Source organism: Cyprinus carpio, chromosome B11, assembly GCF_018340385.1.
Source record: "Cyprinus carpio isolate SPL01 chromosome B11, ASM1834038v1, whole genome shotgun sequence".
Lineage (NCBI taxonomy): Eukaryota > Metazoa > Chordata > Actinopteri > Cypriniformes > Cyprinidae > Cyprinus > Cyprinus carpio.
The window spans coordinates 16,513,018-16,533,926 of record NC_056607.1 but is presented as its reverse complement, the minus strand read 5'-3'; the positions used below and the strand labels follow the sequence as shown (position 1 = coordinate 16,533,926).

At 34.0% G+C, this 20,909-nt stretch overlaps 2 protein-coding genes across 6 annotated transcripts; both read left to right on the top strand.

The window, feature by feature from the left end:
• The first annotated feature begins 619 nt into the window (after positions 1–619).
• LOC122134064 (stress response protein NST1-like) lies at positions 620–6,865 on the top strand. The gene is made up of 4 exons (XM_019112099.2): positions 620–912; positions 1,249–1,706; positions 1,818–1,882; positions 4,614–6,865. Exons 1-4 carry the CDS (start codon positions 732–734, stop codon positions 5,158–5,160), a joined length of 1,251 nt encoding a protein of 416 aa, XP_018967644.1. The 5' UTR covers positions 620–731; the 3' UTR covers positions 5,161–6,865.
• A 990-nt stretch (positions 6,866–7,855) lies between these two features.
• On the top strand, positions 7,856–14,480 carry LOC109098507 (zinc finger protein 569-like). 5 transcript variants are annotated; one of them, XM_042734230.1, is made up of 7 exons: positions 7,857–8,157; positions 8,474–8,656; positions 8,756–8,931; positions 9,030–9,094; positions 11,559–11,675; positions 13,433–13,551; positions 13,685–14,480. In XM_042734230.1, exons 1-7 carry the CDS (start codon positions 7,977–7,979, stop codon positions 14,062–14,064), a joined length of 1,221 nt encoding a protein of 406 aa, XP_042590164.1. In that variant the 5' UTR covers positions 7,857–7,976; the 3' UTR covers positions 14,065–14,480. The 5 variants fall into 5 exon arrangements, 4 of the variants coding, with proteins under 4 accessions (XP_042590166.1, XP_042590164.1, XP_042590163.1 ...); XR_006155906.1 differs by having other exon boundaries at positions 7,859–8,157; positions 8,474–8,931; positions 13,685–14,118; positions 14,308–14,480; XM_042734229.1 differs by having other exon boundaries at positions 7,859–8,157; positions 8,474–8,931.
• The last annotated feature ends 6,429 nt before the right edge of the window (positions 14,481–20,909 follow it).

Sequence of the window (20,909 nt, the reverse complement as noted above, 5' to 3'; positions counted from 1 at the left end):
AAAACTCCTATAAACCTATTTATAAAATATATTTTATTTTTTAAAGGTTTTATAAACCTGTTTATAAACCTAAAGACTGTTGAAAGAATAGCTCATTTGATTTGGTTGTCATCTAAATCTAATGACCCTCATTAAAATTTAGTACAGTAGGCTAACACAAACTGTAATGATGGTATTTTGGTGGAAATTTTGTAGATTAATGACATGCTAAATCATTTATCAGGAAGAATAAGAAAATCACATCCTTTTTATTACAGTCAAATACTTCCTAAATATTTTTAGAATGCTATTTCCATTAAAACCATAAATGTATTATAAGAAATCCTATTACATTCATGTTTCCATGATAACAGAAAGTGATGAGGAGAGGAAGAAAAAGGGACGCGAGTTGTTGTTTTGAAGAAGTCTGTGAATTGAGGGGGGAGAGAGAGAAATGATGCAGCGTATATATTTGTTCCTCAAACTCTGAACTCTTGAATCAAAATGATAGGGTCTAGTAAGGAGATGTCCAGTGTGTTATCTAAAGATTTTGATTTATAGTTTGTAATAGACCAAAGGGCAGATGAACAGTGTTCATATGTTCAGCGCACATCCCAACCAGCAGGTGGCGCTGATTATTAACAAGCTAAAGCAGAATGAACGCAGATAAAACGACAGACGAGAAATATACTTGTTATGGATGTAGAAATAAGAGATGGCTAGACTCTTAAGTGACAATTTATCAACGCACAATGTCTAAACTGCAGATTTTAAGTGTTTTTCTGACAGAGAGATTAACATTAGCTGCGCAGGAAATATTTAAGGCTGTGGAAGACATATTTTCAGAGTATAATGAGGAGATTTGTCGCTCCAGACAGGAGATTGAGCTGCTCAAGAGGAGACTGCAGCAGGCAGGAGTTCAGCTGGACTCTGGTTAGTCAGTTCACCCTAAATCTCATTCTCATGCTTATTATTGTCATGTTATGGTTTTCCATAATAACACGAATAATTAAGACTTAAATGCTCTCACCCCACCCCTTTAAAAAGTTTATAGTGTTAATATTAGATTATTGATATGTTTAGGTCATGCCAAAAGAGGCAAGGAAGAACAACACTTTGCCATTTTTTATTATGCAGCACTCTTTGTTATTCACATAACAGTTTTAGTAATTTTCTTTTGTCATATATACACACCTGACATCCACCACTTACGGTAATAATCTTTAAGAACTGAATGTTTATGTTTATTTATTATGTTTATTCATGTAGTGAAGCAGCTTTGCTCCACTGAGACTCAAGGACAGAAATACACCCAGACATTTTCAGAGGAATGGAGATCTGAACACGACTTGAAGGATAAAGCAATGCATATGATCCTAGATATTTGTACAAAGGAGGAGGAGAATGAAGAGGACATGCCTGTGTGTGGTGAATCAGCATCTTTATCACCATGTATGGACATTTATCACGATCAGACGCCCAGCAAAGACACTGAAACCCAAGTGATGGACAGTTGTAGTGAGAATAATTTTCACTTTATTGACCAAGCGGCTCGAATAAAGAATGAGCCTGAGACTAATACTGAAACAGGTACCACCTGTCAAATACAGCAGAACATCACAAAACAAGATTTGGATGATTCAGGGGCCAGTGATGCTTCCAGTGACGTCAACAAAGTCAAAGTTAGCCACGGTGGCTCCCCCAGTCATGAGACACAAACATTTATTGTAAGTCTGTCTATATGTGCAAAATAAATATCTCTTAAAGTGAAGTATTACTATTTTTGTTGTATTATAAGACACTTTTATCCATAAATGTGAGATATCATTGTTTTACAGCTGCCCCTCAGAAATCAAGAGATGTTGACGCAGCATCGGATGGAGCTGGCCCAGATAAGAGAGAGGTACTTGTATTCATTTTTTACTGTTTCGTCTGTGCCTATTTGAGTTGACATGTTGTAGTTAAGACAAAATCTGCTAAGGGGTAATCATGGAACAACAGTTTTAAAAAAGTGATTTTTCACTATTATTTACAACATCATCTTCAAAAAAAAAAATATAAATAAAACAAAAATTCAATAACATAAAAAAAAAATAACTTTGTGCATCAAAACCACTCCTTTCCTGGTAAAAAAAAATGCACTACTGAAAGTTTTCAACGACCTTTTTAGCGCTAGATAAGGGAGACTGTGATATTTTAGTACTATTGGATCATGAAATTCTCATCTCTCGACTTGAAAATCTGGTAGGCCTGAAAGGCATGGTCTTGAAATAGTTTCGATCTTTTCTAAGTGACAGATATTTCTCAGTTAATTATGGAGATTGAAACTCTAGGAAAAGATTGCTTCCATGGGGGGTCCCACAGGGATCAATTCTTTCTCCTACACTGTTTTCCTTATATCTGCTCCCCTTATGTAGCATATTTAGAAAGCATGGAGTATCATTCCATTGCTTTGCTGATGATACCCAAGTCTACTTGCCACTAAAACACCAAACAAAATCTATTGACTCCCTCTAAGCATTTTTACGATATTAAAAATTGGATGGCAAATTTTTTTTTAATGCTAAATGTTATTGTTTTTGGCCAGCCAAAAGATTCTGCTAAATCACTTTTAGATTTAAGCCCTTTGGCACCATATTTTAAAACATCGGTTAGAGATTTAGGTTTTCAAATTGATGATAATTTAAAAATTCAAAAACAAATAAATTCTGTGGTACGTGCTTGGTTTTATAATCTGTGCCTTTTAGTTAAAACTAAAAAATTTTTATCAAATGTTGACTTTGAAAGAGTTATTCATACATTTGTTCTATCACGTTTAGATTTTTGTAACTCGCTGTATGGGGGCATCTCTGCCGCATCCTTTGCTTGATTACAATCAGTTCAGAATGTTGCGGCAAGGCTTCTAAAAAGGGTAAAGAAATATGATTCTATTTCCCTGGTACTTGCAAATTTTCACTGGCTCCATGTTTGTTTTAGAATTAGATATAAGATTAATTTTTTTTTTTATATAAATCACTGAACAACCAGACACCCTAGTACCTCACAAACCTCTTGATGTCTTATAACCCCCCTAGAGCCTTGCGCTCAGAAAACTTAAAACTTCTGGTAGTGCCTAGGACAATTCGTCATCAAAAAGGCGATAGGTCTTTTGCAGTAATGGGGCCGAGATTGATAATTGAGTTGCCGTTCCATATCAGATCTGCTAAATCTCTGTCAATATTTAAGAAACTGCTGAAAGCTCACTTTGAGGTGGCAGCTTATGTGAGTTTAATTATATAGGAGGTTATTTGTGATTGTTAGTTTGGTCAGTATGTGTTTGTGATGGTGTTTTGGTTGTTTGCTTTTATGTAAAGCACTGTGGGTAACCCTTGGGGTTCTTTTAGTAGTGCTATATAAATAAACCAAATAAACCAAACCAAATCAAACCAACCAACCCCCTTAAAAAAACAATAAAAAATTAGCTTGGATCAGCTGAATGTTGCATTTTTGACAAAAATTAAACATGTCAGTCTGTAAGTAACATGTTGTTTTTCTCTTATTTGTATTTAAACCACAAAATAAACTAAAATAATAAAATAAGCATAATTAATTATGCAAAACACCTTTCAAATGTCTCCAGCACTTTTTATAATTACCTACCCAAAAATCAAATATAGTTCATGTATAATTTCATGTCTGTCAAAAACTTAGGCTGGCTGCTGGTTGGAATATTAGAACTTAAAACATCAACATAACACTCTCATGGGAATCAATCTCTTCACTGAATACTTGAGTCTAAAAATTATTATTACCTTATCATTTATCTGTTTTCAAATTCCCATGATTTAAAAATTTGTACTTTGATGTCTGTCAAAAAAATAACATGCAAAATACACAGTAGTATCTATGAGAAGCAGAGGTCCAGGGAGTACATAGATTTCCTGGAAAACCCACATTACCAGATGTTTTGACTATGTCATCTCTTTCTGAAAAGAAGGATTGGTTTCAATATCATATATTAAAATATAACAAATAAACAAATAAATATACCATATTAATAAATTAATAAATCACTCCCTCAAACTCAAAAACTAAACAACAAAACAATAAGAAAAAGAGAAACACAAAGCAGTTAACAAAAGTGAAAGTGACGTGACATTCAGCCAAGTATGGTGACCCATACTCAGAATTCGTGCTCTGCATTTAACCCATCCGAAGTGCACACACACAGAGCAGTGAACACACACACACACACACTGTGAACACACACCCGGAGCAGTGGGCAGCCATTTTTATGCTGCGGCGCCCGGGGAGCAGTTGGGGGTTCGATGCCTTGCTCAAGGGCACCTAAGTCATGGTATTGAAGGTATCATATCACAGACAATTTGGAAGTACTTCACACTGCATGCTAAAGAGAATGCCAATTATTTGCAGTTTTGACAAATTTTTTTATGTTTAAACTATGCATTCAGGTTCTGATTCTAACATTCTTGAGTTTAATTAATAATTCTATTATTTTTCTTCTCATAATTTTAGCAGTATATGAACTGTTATGAAGGATCTTGAGATGAATCCCTGTGTTCATCCAAATTGTCTGTGATATGATGAAATATATATAATATAATTTCTATATATAATATATAATTTTCTTTCAGAATGTCTTTGAAAATCCAGCCCTGTGACTCTGAGTGTAAAAGTAAGAAAAGTCAACCGTCTGTCTGTCAGGATGAAGTGTCAAAATCTGACAAGCAGAAACCCGACAATGCAAGATACAGTCAGGCCTGGAGGGATCGTCTGAAAAAAGACCCTGTAAAATTTGCTGAGTTCAAAGCTTTTGAAGCTGCAAGAGCAAGAGAGTATAGAAGAAAGAGGACCGCTACTGCTGTAGAAATTGATAAGGATAATAATCGTGAGCGACAGAGAAGATTCAGAACCAAAAAGAAGTTACAGCATAAGTGTAAAGCTGATGATAACCCTCTGCCACCTAAAAAAACAAAAGTCTTAACAGAAGAAGAGAGGATGAAGAAACGAGAGTATGATAGGATGAAGAAACGAGAGGAGAGAGAGAGGATGGGAGCAGAGAAGAAAAGACAAATTCGTGAAAGAGATGCATCGCGAAAGAGGGAAAAAAGAAAGAAGACAAAAAATCTTACTGACACTCCACATACAAATTTTGGCACTAAATCGTACAGCTGGAACTAAATCTGCAAAATGGATGGCAGTGTTACGGATGAAGGAAACAAATTCCAGCTGATGCAGAAAAGTTGGACATTGTAACAGACTTCATCCATTGCTGTACTCATTAACAGGCAGCTTTGAAAGCTAGAGCTCTGAAAAAAGCTTGACGATGAATAGATTTTGATGGTCCACTTCAAAATGAACTTCAGTCCACATTTGAAGCTCTATAGAAGGATACTGCATCCTTGGAGAAGCAGAGCCTGATTGTCACTAGTTTATTGGTTGCCAAAAAGTACAGAATGCAACACATCTCACTTTAATCTTCATCCAGCTTATCTCACTAAATTATCAAAGTCCTCATCCAATGAAAGTTTACGTTAAAAACGAAGGTCTGATGTCACTTGAATGTTGTGAACGATACAGTTGCTTCCTATTAAATCCTAAGGTATCACAAGAAATTCCTTACATGAGGACTGTAAAGAAACCGCAACAAAGATTCCTCATGAAGATCTCTCTACAGAAGGCCTATGAAGTCTGGAAACTGGAAAATCCAGAAAATAATGTTGCATCCTTTCCTGTTTTCTCATAGCTTCAACCTTCATGTGTTCTTTATAAGCATTAGATGGACTTGTTGTCTCTGTGAATATTATACTGTAGTTTTACTGAAGCTTTAGAGCCTGAACAGAATTCTCACTTCTTGTAATCGTAATCATAATCGTTATCCTAAAGTATTACATGAACTTCATTACAAACCTGGTTAAACTAGGTGAAATTCACCATGACCATGCTATAACACAAAGGAAGTTTGTCCTTGCTGGAACTCGTTTACGCCATTCTGTATGGTGTGTTTCTCTCGGGGTCCTGGAGACTCGCCTGTATTAATGTTACTGTGATGGCTGTATGAATGTTGAAGATGGAAGCCAGTGTTCCAACTCGAATTATGTCCTTCCCTGCAATGACATACCTTGAACATAGATACTAAAATAGTTGATTTATACTGGCCTGTGACTGAAGAAAAGAACACCTTACCTCATAATTCTACTGCAAGTGAAGACAGCCAACTTCCTAATAAACAAAAATGTCTCTAGATGAAACTTAATAACTTGGGTAAGGGCTCCAACTTGAATATTCAATGCACTCTTGATACTTTCCTTTTCCATATTTTTATTGTATTTGTACAAGATCTGTTTTCAGGTTAAAAATATAAGGCTATAAAATTCTGTGCTAATTTAAGACTTCGATAAAGCTGCAGTAGTAATATTAACTTAAAGGTGAACTTAACATGAAGCAAGCATTATGAAAACAGGGCCAGGGATCACTTTTAATTGTGCTGTTATATCTTTGAAAGAATCTTTGGAATGGTGCCCTGCTTTAAAAAAAAATGATGGCACTTGGTAAAGAGGTATTTATTATTGTGTAATTTCAGGATTTGCAGATAGAAATTCTCAGGGATTACACTGTCCTGTAAACCCATCCTACCAAGTGATGCTTGAAACCAAGTGGTAGAAGTTCTTGAACCATCAACTGACGATGGTGTCAGTATTTAAGGCTAATATTTGATTCTTTTCAGGTAATAATTTAAAAATGATTTATAAACATTTTTCTGAAGACTGATGGAAGAATAGCTTAGGTGATTTGGTTGCCATCAAAGTCTAATGGCCCTTATTAAAATGAATAAAATTTTACCATGGCTTCAGTACAGTAACACAAACTGTAATGATAATGATATTTTAGTGGAACTTTATTTTAATAATATAATAATATATATATAATTTATATATATATTATATAATATAATTTATTTATTTATTTTAATAATATAATTTATTTAATAATTTATAGGAGAAATAAAATCCCTTTTTATTACAATCATTATAGTTTCAATGTGTTCAGGTTTCTATTTTTCATAACAACTACCATAAATGTATTATAAGAGAACCTATTCCATTCATGTTTCCATGGTAACAGAAAGCAAAGGAAGAAAAAAAAAATGATGTGAGATGTTATTTTGAAGGCGAAGGATGTGAATTGGTTTTCTGAGAAGAGAGAGAGAGAGATTATGTGGCACATATTTGTTCCTCAAATCTTAAATTATTGGATCAAAATGATATGGTCTGGTAGTGAGATGTCCACTGTGTTATCCAAATATAGTCTGTAATGGACCAAAAGGGCTTTTTAACACAAATGAACAATCATTAAAGGAAAACATTATTTTACAGCCCTCTGGAAATATTGAAATAATTTTTTTTTTTTTTTTTTTGGAAAGCTGTAATAAATTGATAAACACTGGTAATTTGCCACTAGTCACTGATAACAGATTTATTTTTAAATATAAAATAATTATGCATTTTGTTAGGATCAGAAAAATGTTTCTATTTTTCCTTTCTGTGAAATCCAGGCTAAAGTCTCAAAATCTAATTATGAGATAAGCATCAAAGTCTGATTTCAACCATTAATTTCACTATGATTTCAATCTTTTGGCATTGACTTTATTCAGTCAATAATAAAGATAGGTGATTTTTTTTGTAGAAAACAGTAAAGTGTGTGTGTGTGTGTGTGTGTGTGTGTGTGTGTGTGTGTGTGTGTGTGTGTGTGTATGTGTGTGTGTGTGTGTGTGTGTGTGTGTGTGTGTATATGTGTGTGTGTGTGTGTGTGTGTGTGTGTATTTTTATACAGTCTATGGTATATACAAAGCAGAGATGCACATCCAGACCGGCAGGTGGCACTAATTGTGAACGAGCTACAGCAGGATCAACGCAGACAAAACAATAGATGACAAATGTTAAGGATGTGGAAGTAACAGCTGAATAGCCACTTCCGTGACATTTTATCAACGCACAATGTCTAAATTGCAGATTTTAAGTCTTTTTCTAACAGAGAGATTAACATTAGCTGCGCAGGAAATATTTAAGGCTGTGGAAGACATATTTTCAGAGTATAATGAGGAGATTTGTCGCTCCAGACAGGAGATTGAGCTGCTCAAGAGGAGACTGCAGCAGGCAGGAGTTCAGCTGGACTCTGGTTAGTCAATTCACCTTTAATCTCATTCTCACACTTATTATCGGCATATTATGGTTTTCATAAACACAAATAATTAAGGCTTTAATGTTTTTACTTAAGCACTTTAAATCAGCCACACCTCTTTAAATAGTTTACAGCTCATTGAGGTTTAGATCATGCCAACAACAACACTTCCCTATTTATTTTATGCAGCGTTCTTTTTTACACACAGATCGGTTTTGCTTATATACTCTTGTCAGATATACAGTACGCACTTAACATTGTTTTACAGATTATGATCTTTACGTATGCTTATTTACTATGTTTTTTCGTATAGAAACGCAGCCTTGCTCTTCCGAGACTCAAGGACAGAAATACACCCAGACATTTTCAGAGAAATGGACATCTGACCATGACTTGAAAGATACAGAGATGCACATGAAACTAGAAGTTTATACACAGCCCGAGGAGAACGAAGAGGACATGCCTGTGTGCGGTGAATCAGCATCTTTATCACCATGTATGGACATTTATCACGATCAGACGCCCAGCAAAGACACTGAAACCCAAGTGATGGACAGTTGTAGTGAGAATAATTTTCCCTTTATTAACAAAGCAGCTCAAATAAAGAACGAGCCTGAGACTAATACTGAAACCGGTACCACCTGTCAAATACAGCAGAACATCACGAAACAAGATTTGGATGATTCAGGGGCCAGTGATGCTTCCAGTGACGTCAACAAAGTCAAAGTTAGCCACGGTGGCTTCCCCAGACATGAGACACAAACATTTAATGTAAGTCTGTGTATATGTAGAAAATGTCTCTTAAAGTGAAATATTATTCTCATTGTATTATAAAAAAAAAAACCTTGATGGATATCATTGTTTTACAGCTGCCCCTTAGAAATCAAGAGATGCTGACGAAGCATCGGATGGAGCTGGCCCAGATAAGAGCAAGGTACTCGAATATACTCTTTACTGTTTCATCTGTGCAGATTAGAGTTGATATTTTGTTGTGAAATCTAACATGCACTAGCTAGACTACACACATCCTTCGCCTGTCAAAAATGTAATTTTCTGCTAAAGAGTAATAATGGAAAAACAGTGATTTTTCACTATTATTTACAACAAGATCTTCATTTTTATGGGTTTGAATAAAAAAAAGTGATGATGATAAAAAACTTTACTGTTTAAAAAAAAAAAAAAACCTTGATATTCAAAATCAATGAATTTACGACAGCTGAATGTAACATTTTTGACAGAAACATGTTAGACCTGCTTTGAGTAAAAAAAAAAAAAAAAAAAAAAAAAACTTCATCCAGTTAATAGGTATAATGAACTTTTAGGGGAAGTCGTGGCCTATTGGTTAGAGAGTTTGACTCCTAACCCTAAGGTTGTGGGTTCGAGGTGCCCTTGAGCAAGGCACCAAACCCCCAACTGCTCCCCGGGCGCCACAGCATAAATGACTGCCCACTGCTCCGGGTGTGTGTTCACAGTGTTTGTGTGTGTGTGTTCACTGCTGTGTGTGTGCACTTTGGATGGGTTAAATGCAGAGCACGAATTCTGAGTATGTTTTTCACTTTCTATGCAAACATTGCTCACCACTCATGCACGTTAGACGTTATCCCATCTGTCAAAAACGAAGGCTGGCTGTCGGTTGAAATATTACACCCAAAAACATCGACATAATACACTCATGGGCTCTTCACTGAATATTTGCTGGCTAAGAAATAAATAATTATTACCTTACCATTCATCTGTTTTCAAATCCACATCATTGAATCTCACTGTATCAATGTCTGTTAAAACATAATGTACAAAATACACAGTAGTATTTAAGCGGAAATCCAGGTAATTTATCGAGAGGTGATTTTTGAAAAATGTCTGATCACTAGTTGGAACACTGTCTTCTCAGTTGTTTAAAAGATTAAGGCAATTTATCAAAGTTAATTTTCCAATAAAAGATTAACAACTTTTTGCACATGATTTGTTACATTTAATTACCCTTTGCACATGATGAGACAAATATATGTATTTTTCTCAAAATCTGCAAAGAGTTATTTCTTAAATATGATTTAGTTTCTCTTTCAGTCTGTCTGCATTGTTATAATAACATTAAAAACAATGCAAAAATAAAAAGTTATTTTCAAATAAACATAAGTTGTCATTGAAGGGTTTTTGATGCTTTTGTCTTGTGCTGCTCATCCTGGGTGATTCTCACATACACATCAAAACATTTCTAGATCAAGCACACCATTGTCATGTTACTTCACTGTTAGTGCTATTACTGTTGTTATTGCTTCTTTACTGTTGCACATATTTCTCAATAATTTCTCAATCTTAGCATAGTTTAAACTGGAATGTGAGTGCTAGATAACATAAGTGAGAGCTTAATTTTAAAGTATAATTAATGTTAATACTTTTACCTAAACATTATTATATAAATTATTGTTCAAAATTTTAGGGTCTGTAAGATTTGATCAAAAATACAGTCAAAACACTCATGTTGTAAAATATTGTTACAATTTGAAATATTTTTTTTTCTATTTTAATATATTTTAGAATGTAATTTATTTGAATTTTCAGCAGCCATTACTCCAGTCTTCAGTGAACCTTTCTAATATGCGGATTTGCAATTATTTGATCAAAAGAAATTCCTTTGTTTGAAATAAAATCTTTTGTAACATTATAAATGTAAAGTCACTGTTGACCAGTTTAATGCTTCCTTGCTGGTTGAAAGTACTGATTTAAAAAAAAAATCTTACGGACCCACAAATTTTGAATATTATTATTAATTTAAGCAATAAGTTACTATATTGTAATTATAGTCAGAACTAAAAGGCAGTTGTGCAAGTGCCAGTTTTTCAGCAAATTTCCAGGTAGTTTAAGGTGTGTGTGGCCGCATGCCTCAGCAGGAGGGTGCTTATAGCCTCCTACGGAGTTAATGGCCCTGCTTAGTCTCTGACAATATCCAACATGTCTGATTTTATCTCTCAGTCTGACATTCGTGGCTTAGGAAGTGACCATTGGAAAAAGTCCTGTTTGGATCTGGCGATTTTTTTTATTTTTTTATTTTATTTTTTTTCTTCGGTGGCAACACTGCAAGACTAATTGTTTTCCATTGTGATTGTGTAGCAACACGTTTTCAGGGGTTTTCCTACATTGCATCTACGACAAGACCTGGATGGATAAACAAAATCTCACTCATTCACAGGGCAAAGTAAGTCAGAGGCAGTGATTTAGCCTGTTAACCACCTTCTCTTGTTAACCTGTGCATGTGAGAGAGCTCTAACAGAAAAGAGTGAGATTTCAGCTGAAATAGTCTGTAGGTGTGACGTCGAGTTGGCTAGCGGGACACCTCCCTAAAGAGGCAAATGCTTATGATAGTTTATTTTTAAGGTCAAATTTTCCTTGTTGTTTAGATTGGCAGATGAAGAGCAAAAGAAGGCTGCAGCAAAAGCTAGATCCCTAAAGCACAAGCAGAAAGTATACAGGAATCCTGAGCTTCGTGAGGCATACAGGAAAAAGGAGAGAGAGAGGTATACTGCAGCTTACATGAGGAATCCTGACTGTAGGTTAGGTACATATGCATTGTATTAAGAACTATAGTAACAACAGATCATGTATACTTAAGTATACTTAAACATTGGGGGTCAGTAAGATTTCTTTTTTGTTTTTTTATTAATACTTTATTTTGCAGGGATCCGTTAAATAGTTTAAAAATGAAGGTAAACCCATTTAGTAGTGTTACACATAACTATTCCTAGAAATGCTTTTGAACTTTCTATTAATCTAAAAATACTGACAAAAATGTATCATGGTTACCAGAAAAAGCAGCACGAGCATCACATTAATTAATTATATTTAAAAAAATATTTCAATAAAAGTTATTTTAAATTACAAACAAAATGACTGTTTTACTGTATTTTTGATTAAATAAATGCAGCCTTGGTAAGCATGAGAGACTTTTTAAAAATCTTACAGACACCAAACTAATATAGACACTTATAAATAAATTAAATAAATTTATAAATAAAATAAATTATAAATTTATGCATTTAGCAGATGCTTTTATTCAAAGCGACTTACAGTGCATTCAGGCTATCAATTTTTACCTATCATGTGTTCCCGGGGAATCGAACCCCCAACCTTGCGCTTGTTAACGCAATGCTCTACCACTTGAGCTACAGGAACACTATAAGGGGTACACATTATATGGGGTCTTAATGTGAAAATCAGTTTTAGATTGAGCTTTTTAGAATCGGCTTGAGACTGACTCACTGATATTTCTCATTTTTGTAGATATCAAAGACGAAAATCTCAGGGGAAAGTGAAATTCGCTAAAGATCTGAACCCAATAGAACTGAGAAGGCAGCAGAAAAAGTGGAGGGAGAATTCAGCCGCTTACAGGAGAAAGCAAGCATTTCAGGAGGTTTTAGTCAACATTAAAGAAGACATTAATCAAGTCATTCCAGAGCCAGTGCCGACCACCTCCTCTGCTCAACATTATGCTGTTTTTAATGTTCACTGAGATATGCAGAAAAATATTTTTGTATTTCTGTTATTCAGCTGGTAGATTATGCGAAAATGTCACAAGCCAGTGCCAAGGTCATTGGTACGATTCCCAGAAAATACACTTGATGATAAAATCAGTGTATTTAATGTGCTTTACAACATCTGCCAAATGCATGAATGTAAATATTCCATTTAAAAAAGTCAACTGCACACAGTTTCTAACAGAAATACTAGCACATACACATTCATTCCATGTCTTCAGTGTAAAAACTTACTTTACGTTTACTTTAAATTACATAAATGACCAAGTTTTGGAATTATGCTCTTAATGAATTTTGAAATAAAAACAGGGAATGATGCAGTGCCATGCAGTGTGCTTGTTTTTCTTTCTTTCTTTCATTTTTTTTTTTTTTTTTAGCTGAGTGAAATCAAATGCATTCACTTTTGCTTCAAATTTTCATCTCCAACAATGGGGTCTACATTACTGTAATGAGTGAGGGGAAAACACACTAGAAATGATAAAGAAAATAATAAAACATGGTGGATGTCAACATACAACAACTTCAGAAAATGCTACATATTTTTTTAATAATATATAATGTATTTTTAGCACAGAACTTCAATTGTCAAAAGTTGTAACCATTACGATTATTTGGACATTTGTTTGTGAGAATCACCCAGTGAAAAGAGAAGCCTTTTCCCCAATAAATATCAATACATCTGTTTTAAGTTCTGGTCTTTCTGAAGTAACATGTATTTCTTTTTCTTTTTTTTTTCAAAGTAAATCACAATCACAGCAGGAAAGAAACAAGAGGAATAAGAGTGAAAATGAGGAAATTCGCAGAGTAAAGAAGATCAAGCACTTTGAAGAAGTGACACTTGATAAAGAACAACAAACACGTAAGTGCATTTTAATGAACAGTGCTACTTAAAAATGAATTTATTAATTAAAAAAAGGATTTGTCAGATATTGTTTCACTTCTCTTTTAGACGCACAGGATAAATAAAAAGTAATTTTATCACTTCTTTATAGAGTCCAAGACAAACCTGGCTGACATTTGTTTAGAAGATGTTCAGCATGAAGAGGAACTGTCTGAAAGCTACCCGACACATCATGATGTTCACGGAAATCCACACGGTACAGGAGAGTATCTGTGTGTCGTGTGCCGCAAAAGATTCAGCTCACCGGGACTGCTGAAGATTCATCTGCGAGTTCACTCTGGAGAGAAACCCTACCACTGCAACTTTTGTGGGAAAAACTTTAGACAATCAAGTCACCTGAACACGCATGTCAGGATCCACACGGGAGAGAGACCTCACATCTGTCAGAACTGTGGGAAGACGTTTATTGACTCCAGCGCAAGGAACAGACACTTCAAAAAATGCGTTCTTATCTCTCTGCAAGCACCATGAAATCATAAGGAGCACCTGTTGTTTTCAGTAGCTCACTGAATTGGAAATGTCATGGTAAATACTTTCAAGGCTAATTAATATAACAGCAGCTGATTTTTTACAATAGTGATGTTTCAATATATAGATCCGATCAAGTGTCATTAAAAACACAACCACAAGAAAAGTGGTGTTAAGAACATCTCCTGTTAAAAAAAGATTGTACCTTTTTTTTTATTTTTTATTTTTTATTTTTTTTGTGCACAGAAATGTTACCTGAATTCCTTAAAGCACTTCCAATGGTACATTTTCCACAGCAGGACTAATTGAGTTTCTGGAAACATCTAAACTGAGGTATGCCTCATTTTAACCATGTAATGCTTTGTTCATTTACTGAGAAAATCTTTTTTCTGCTTGAAAAAAAGCTGTTCATGCCTCCAGATTTTATCTTGTTTCTTCTACTTAATATTAAATGTTTATTAGCTAGCATATTTATGAGAAAATGAACTAATTTATTAATTGCTGTTTTTTTTAAGCAAACTAAATATTACATTTCATTTTCATACATTTCTTTGGTATTATTTTTTTCACTGTTAGCATAGAATGTATAAACATTACTGCAGTTTATAGTAATTCATTTGTCCTTTTTATGGGTGAATTTTGTCTGTAAAGTCTTATGAATAAAAGATAATGTTTTTTAGAATCTTATTTAATTTTGTTTACATCTTCACTTTCTGAACAGTTATTTTTATGACTGAATTTTATTTCTTTTTTTAAACCATGCAAAAAATGCAATACTCTATTAATTGTAATTAGATGTTTATTCTAATTTTTTTAGGTTTATGATGTTAAATTCAGCATATTAATTACATTGAAAGGATCAATCATATTACAGTGTCATAATGTAATCTAAAAAGACTATGTTTCAATAAACCATAAACATTACACATTACAATTTTTCACAAATTTTTTTTTTTTTTATATTAAACAAAAATGGTTGTGACCTTTCAGGATTTTCTGGAAAAAAAAAAAAACATGCATCACAATCAAAACACAATCTGCAGTAATTATAGGAGGAGACTTTAATATAGGCATTAATCCAGCACTAGAAAAAACTAACAACCAAGATTCACCAAAAACTGGACATTCTACAGAAATCATTAAGCAATATATGACAGATCATGGATTTGCCGATTACTGGAGACAGAAAAATCCCACAAAAAAGAAAATACGCATTTTTTTTCCTGTCCATAAAGCATATTCACGCATTAACGGCAAAAATAAACAAATAAATAAAATAAATAGAAAAAAGAATTAACCGCAGCAAAGAACCACAATGCGAGTCTTCTGGTCTTCTGAGGAATGAAGAATTAAAAAAAAAAAAAAAAAAAAAAAAATCAATCTAAATGAAACAGTATCTAAGAGTTGGCTGCTTTAACGATCTCAAACTCTAGGGGGCAGAAGTGATCCACTGTCCTTGTTATGATCCGATAAAGCATTTCAATGGAATTTTCTTTAAATTATTAAAAGATAAATTACCAAAAGCCGACATTTTACATGCCATTCAGGCAGCCCATGTTCCACATCCTGTGTTACACAATTTCTAATTCAATTTATTAGCAGTCACTTCTTGTCACCAAACGCTGCAACCTTTTCAAATGAAAAGCTGTGACTGTGAGAGCTGCGCCACAAACAATCCACACAGCACACATTTGCATTCACACAGCTCTAATGTCAATACAAAAGTCAATAGAAATCTACATTACGATTAGCCTTGCTAACCCACATGCCTCCCAGGCTGTGAATGATACTGGAAGTCATACAGACTGTGTCTACGGAGTAATGAATACACCGTATTAGTAAACCACTAAAGAACAGTTCACCTGGAGCTTCTTGAAAATTGAACTCCCTGAATGAAAATTTTATCACTCTGTAAGTGTAAAGGTGTTATTTATTTAGCCTAATTTCTTTCTGCATGGTGGCCCAGTAGTACACAACACAAAATCTCCATGACACAATGGAAAGAAGCCGCAACACAAAGAAATGATGTGTTGTGTTATGGTGATTTCTATGTGTTGTGCACTACAGGGTCACCGTAGAGTTCTGACCTTTACCCGAGTACAAACAAACAAACAAAAAGACAAAAAAAATTGTTTTTTTGAATGCTTGTGTAATTCCTCATCCTCACCATTTCATTATTGTGAGGACCATACATACAAATCCATGTGAGGAAGGATGTTCTTGTTTAATGCTTGAGAAAAAGAATTTAATTGATTCTATTAAACAAACAACAAATATTGCTGTAGGGACACAGATAGCTTCACACTGTTCTGACCACATTTTTTTTTCACATGAAGAATGGAACAATAATCCACTAAGCTCATTAGTTTAAAATAAGCTCAGATAATAACACGTTTTTTTTTTTTTGTTGGTTTTTTTTTTGTATAAAGTACTCAAGTTACATCATCATTCACTCCTCTCTCATTTGCTAGTCATTTTTCGACCTAGGACTTTATCTATTAGGTAAGGACAGCGGGAAGTTTTTTTTTTTTTTTTAGTTAAATGTCTGTATTTTTTGGAAGTGTTCTGACATTTTGACACATTCCAACTGTGTGTATAATTTTGAAAATAGAAATAAGCACAAATCCTGCAGTAAACTCTCGGCCTGTAGCTCATTGGTATTTTCGCTCGGCTCTGAATCGCCTAAGGCACAGTTGAAGGGAAAACACATTAAAGGCCTTTTAAAGTAGCTTTTTGAATTCTATATGTTCTTTTTTTCCCTCTTGGTAAGCTGATGTGCTGATAGATACACACAGACATTTTTGAAGTCAGTTATACTGTATCTTTTATAAGCTATATAATACAGTATTGAAAGCTCTACAACAGCATAGGGGCAATATCAAAAACTACAGCATGGTGTTGTTGTCTCTGGTCTGTTTTCCCCGCAGTCAGACCTCCAGGCCAATCAAACCCAAGGCCTCTCATTCGCCGAAGCCTTGAAGTGCTTTACCGTTTCCATGGCAACATCTGCCTGTTTGGTAAATGGAAGACGGCGCCTAATTTTTCTTGCAATTAAGAGTTGAACTGCTGTACACAAAAGCCCTGCAGGCTTAGTTGTGAACTCATACCTCAAAGGACTCACGTTGTGGTTCACTGCTGCGGTTAGTCGACCAGACTTACACTGGATCAACACTAAAAGAAAAATCCACTTCATTTGGCTGTTCAACAGCAGCAGCAGCAGGTGAACATACAATGGAATGTGACAGTAAATGTGGAAGAAAGAAAGGTAGAATAATTTGAGCAGGTATGATTTTGAGTCTTGTTTGTACATGGTGAGAGTTTGTGTGTGCCGTGGCTCCCCCGCAGTCGTAAAAGAACCTGCCAGCCATCCGGTCTCTCCAGGGTCCCGTTATCAGTGGGAGAAAGCATCAGTCTGAATAAGTCAGCCTGCTGATTGGGCTTGTGGGACTGCTGTCCAGAACAGTTTTCTGCAACTGGTGCATAGATGAACACAAACAGTGCATTAAGTGTTATTGTGTATTTTTATCCCCCCGGAAAGGAACATTTTTATTCAACAAGGATACATTTCATTAGTCAAAAGTGACTTTTTTTTTTTTTTTTTTTAGTTAGCCTTTTTTATTGTAGTCTGTTTTTTTTTTAGCTAATAAAAATAACAAAACTGATAAATGTATTTAAAATGTACAGAAACAGCTGTGCAGAGATGTTTGCAAAAGCTGATATTGCAGGTTGGATACCAGCCGAATGTTGGCTGCGACCCAATTACACAGTTACGATATCACCTAACCATTCTATTACAGATAGATCAGAAGCCAGGCACTTGTAATTGTCAACATCTGAAAACAAATTAAAAACTATTCAAAATTCAATGGATGCCTGTGTGTCATTTATGTGCACTACCATTTCAACGTTTGGTGTCAGATTAGTACATAAAAAAAAAAAAAAAAAAAAAATTATGCTTTTGTGCTCACCAAGGCTGTTTAATAAAAATACAGAAAAAAAAAAAAAAAACAATACTATGAAATATTATAACAATTTATATTGTAATAAAACTGTTTTCTATTAGAATATATTCCCCTATAAAATATATTCCTGTTGGCAAAGCTAAATCTTCAGTATCATTATTCCAGTCTTCAGTGTCACATGATCCTTTCAAAAATCATTCCAATATGCTGATTTAATGGTCAAGAAACATCTTATTATCAATGCTGAAAACAGTTGTTGGCTTAAATTTTTTCTTGTGCATGCACGCACGCACACACACACACACACACACACACACACACAGAGACACTGTGTGGGTGTGTGTGTATATATATATATCTATATATATATATATGTATATATGTATATATGTATATATATATATATATATATATATATATTATATATATATATATAGATATATATTAGGGCTGTCAGTCTAATTCAATCTAATTAATTACATGGTGCAGCGATTAATGAATCTGATTAATTGCAAACTAAATTTGGCTGTGAAAATATCCACAAAAGATTATTTAGAGCTATTATTGTGTTATGTGAAAGTATCAAGTAGACATTACAAATAGTAGCTTTAGAGGTAACACTTTACAATAAGGGTACATGAATAATCATGTACTAATGCCTAAATGAATACTTAATTAATCAAATACTAATGATTATTAAAAGTGTTAAATAAACATGAATTAATGAAGAGCTATTATTAAATACAAGTGGAGTGGTATGGATTCCAGCATGAATAACGACAGCCTTAATTACTTGTTAGTACATGTTTGATAGTTAATGCATTAACATTTATGGGTAAACTAAATCAAGAAATGTTAAGCAAAATAAGAAGTTGGAGAGGGAACTGTTTTCGGTCCTGGCATTTCTTTAGGAAATGTTCTGTTCTTTGTGGGTTTTGAGTTTTTATTTTTATTTAGCTGATTATAAGTCACAGCAGGGTGAGTTTAAATGGAAAGAGAACAACACAAAACAGACAAAATCAGTCATAAAGCTGAAGATGTCAAAAGCTCAACTTATGATATTAAATTATTTAAATTAATTTAAAAGCCAGATCATTTCATATTCTTTATTAAAGAGGCTGTTTGATTTAGTTTACCCATAAATGTTAATTAATGCATTAACTATCAAAAATGTACTAACAATCAAGGCTGTCGTTATTCACGCGTGAATTCATACGACTCCAGTTGTAGTTAAATATAACTCTTCATTAATTCATGATTAGTTAACACTTTTAATAATCATTAGTATTTGATGAATTAAGCATTAATTTAGACATTAGTACGATTATTCATGTACCCTTATTGCAAAGTGTTACAGCTTTAGAAATAAATATTTTATTTGATTCAACATAAAACAACGGCCTAACATAAACTATGGAACATAAAAGAAGACAATTAGAGAAACATATCAGTATTTTTCACTGGTAATCAAAGCAGCTTAAATAACTTAAAACAATCTACACATAAACAAATAAATACCATACCTGTGCCCTTCAGCAAGTATAAGAAATACACAGAAATCGAATAAAGTTCAATCAAAACACTTAAGTTAAATTCAAAATTAAATATAGATGAATCCTTAAAGCTTCAAAAGATATTGATTTCCTCTTTTTTCCTTTTGTTCTTTGATTAACAGACATCACAGCAGCTGGGTTTTTAGGTTATTTGGCTGCTATTACTTTAAGAGCTGCCGCTGCTAAAGTGCAATTCACCTGCACTAACGCGCTAATTTTGACAGCAAATGTAATGCAAATATAAATGTAAATGTAAAATAAAACTATATATATATATTATAATACTTCATTTATTTCATTTTATTATCTAATGCATTAATAAAAATATAGTAACTAAGCTGGTTTGATCTGCTGATAACTGATTTGTTGCTAGTTCAAAATGGTCTTCCAGTTTGCACCAGATACTAATCAGTTTAGACATTCTAGAACCCAGTTTCGAAACTCTATCATCTTAAACTTAATCAACAGGCCAAGAGTGAAAAAAGCAGTGATGGATTAGAGTCCTAGTTGCAGAATAAAGCAGTAGGGCTGGTTGCACGTGTCACTAGCCACGGATAGTTGCTAGGCTACTGTGCTGGCAGAGGCCTGAGGCCTGCAGTGCTTCTGTAGATGGGAGGAGTTGACCTGTAAACTCTGGGTGATGATGAGCTGGTTGCCTGCTTTATTGCATTACAGAAAAACAGGCTGCAAAGAATCATTTCAAGAGTGATTCTAGTTTCTACAGTTGTTTTAGTCTGTTTCATTGTTAAAGAGGAATATAGGCCTCTTTTTTCTCATTCCACTTATGAATAAACAGGAAATATTCTATCATGTTTTTTGATGTAAAAATAAAGAGAAAACCCAAATAATGCTTTATTTAGTGGGCAAAAACACATACCCCTTACTTCAAAGATGATGAAAATCGGATTCATCTGATATACTGAATAATTTATCTGCTTATGTGTATCTGCTTGATTATATGCTTAAGGAAAAATTTCACATCACTGAAAGGATTTTACACTGATGCCACATTCATATAAAACAGGTTATAGCCAGTGTAATATATATATATACACACACACACACATACATACATATACAGTACATAGTTTCCACTAAAATATTAAGAAGCACGACTGTTTCCAATGTTTCAACAGCAAATCAGAATATTACAATTATTTATCAAAGATCATGTGAAACTGAAGACTGGAATAATGATGCTGAAAATTCAGCTTTGCCACCACAGGAATATGTTTGTGTCTGTTTATGAAGCAGCCAGTAACTGCTTGGAAAATAAAGACCAGCACAGTCTTTCAAATTCAATCCTCTGAGTTCCAAAAAAAAAAAAAAAAAA

Coding starts and splice junctions, on each gene's coding strand:
- LOC109098507 (XM_042734229.1), top strand. CDS start 7,977: ATGTCTAAATTGCAGATTTTAAGTCTTTTTCTAACAGAGAGATTAACA. Junction 8,158..8,473: donor AGGAGTTCAGCTGGACTCTG/GTTAGTCAATTC, acceptor TTTTTCGTATAG/AAACGCAGCCTTGCTCTTCC. Junction 11,676..13,432: donor AGGAAAAAGGAGAGAGAGAG/GTATACTGCAGC, acceptor TTTTTTTCAAAG/TAAATCACAATCACAGCAGG.
- LOC122134064 (XM_019112099.2), top strand. CDS start 732: ATGTCTAAACTGCAGATTTTAAGTGTTTTTCTGACAGAGAGATTAACA. Junction 913..1,248: donor AGGAGTTCAGCTGGACTCTG/GTTAGTCAGTTC, acceptor TTATTCATGTAG/TGAAGCAGCTTTGCTCCACT. Junction 1,883..4,613: donor CTGGCCCAGATAAGAGAGAG/GTACTTGTATTC, acceptor ATTTTCTTTCAG/AATGTCTTTGAAAATCCAGC.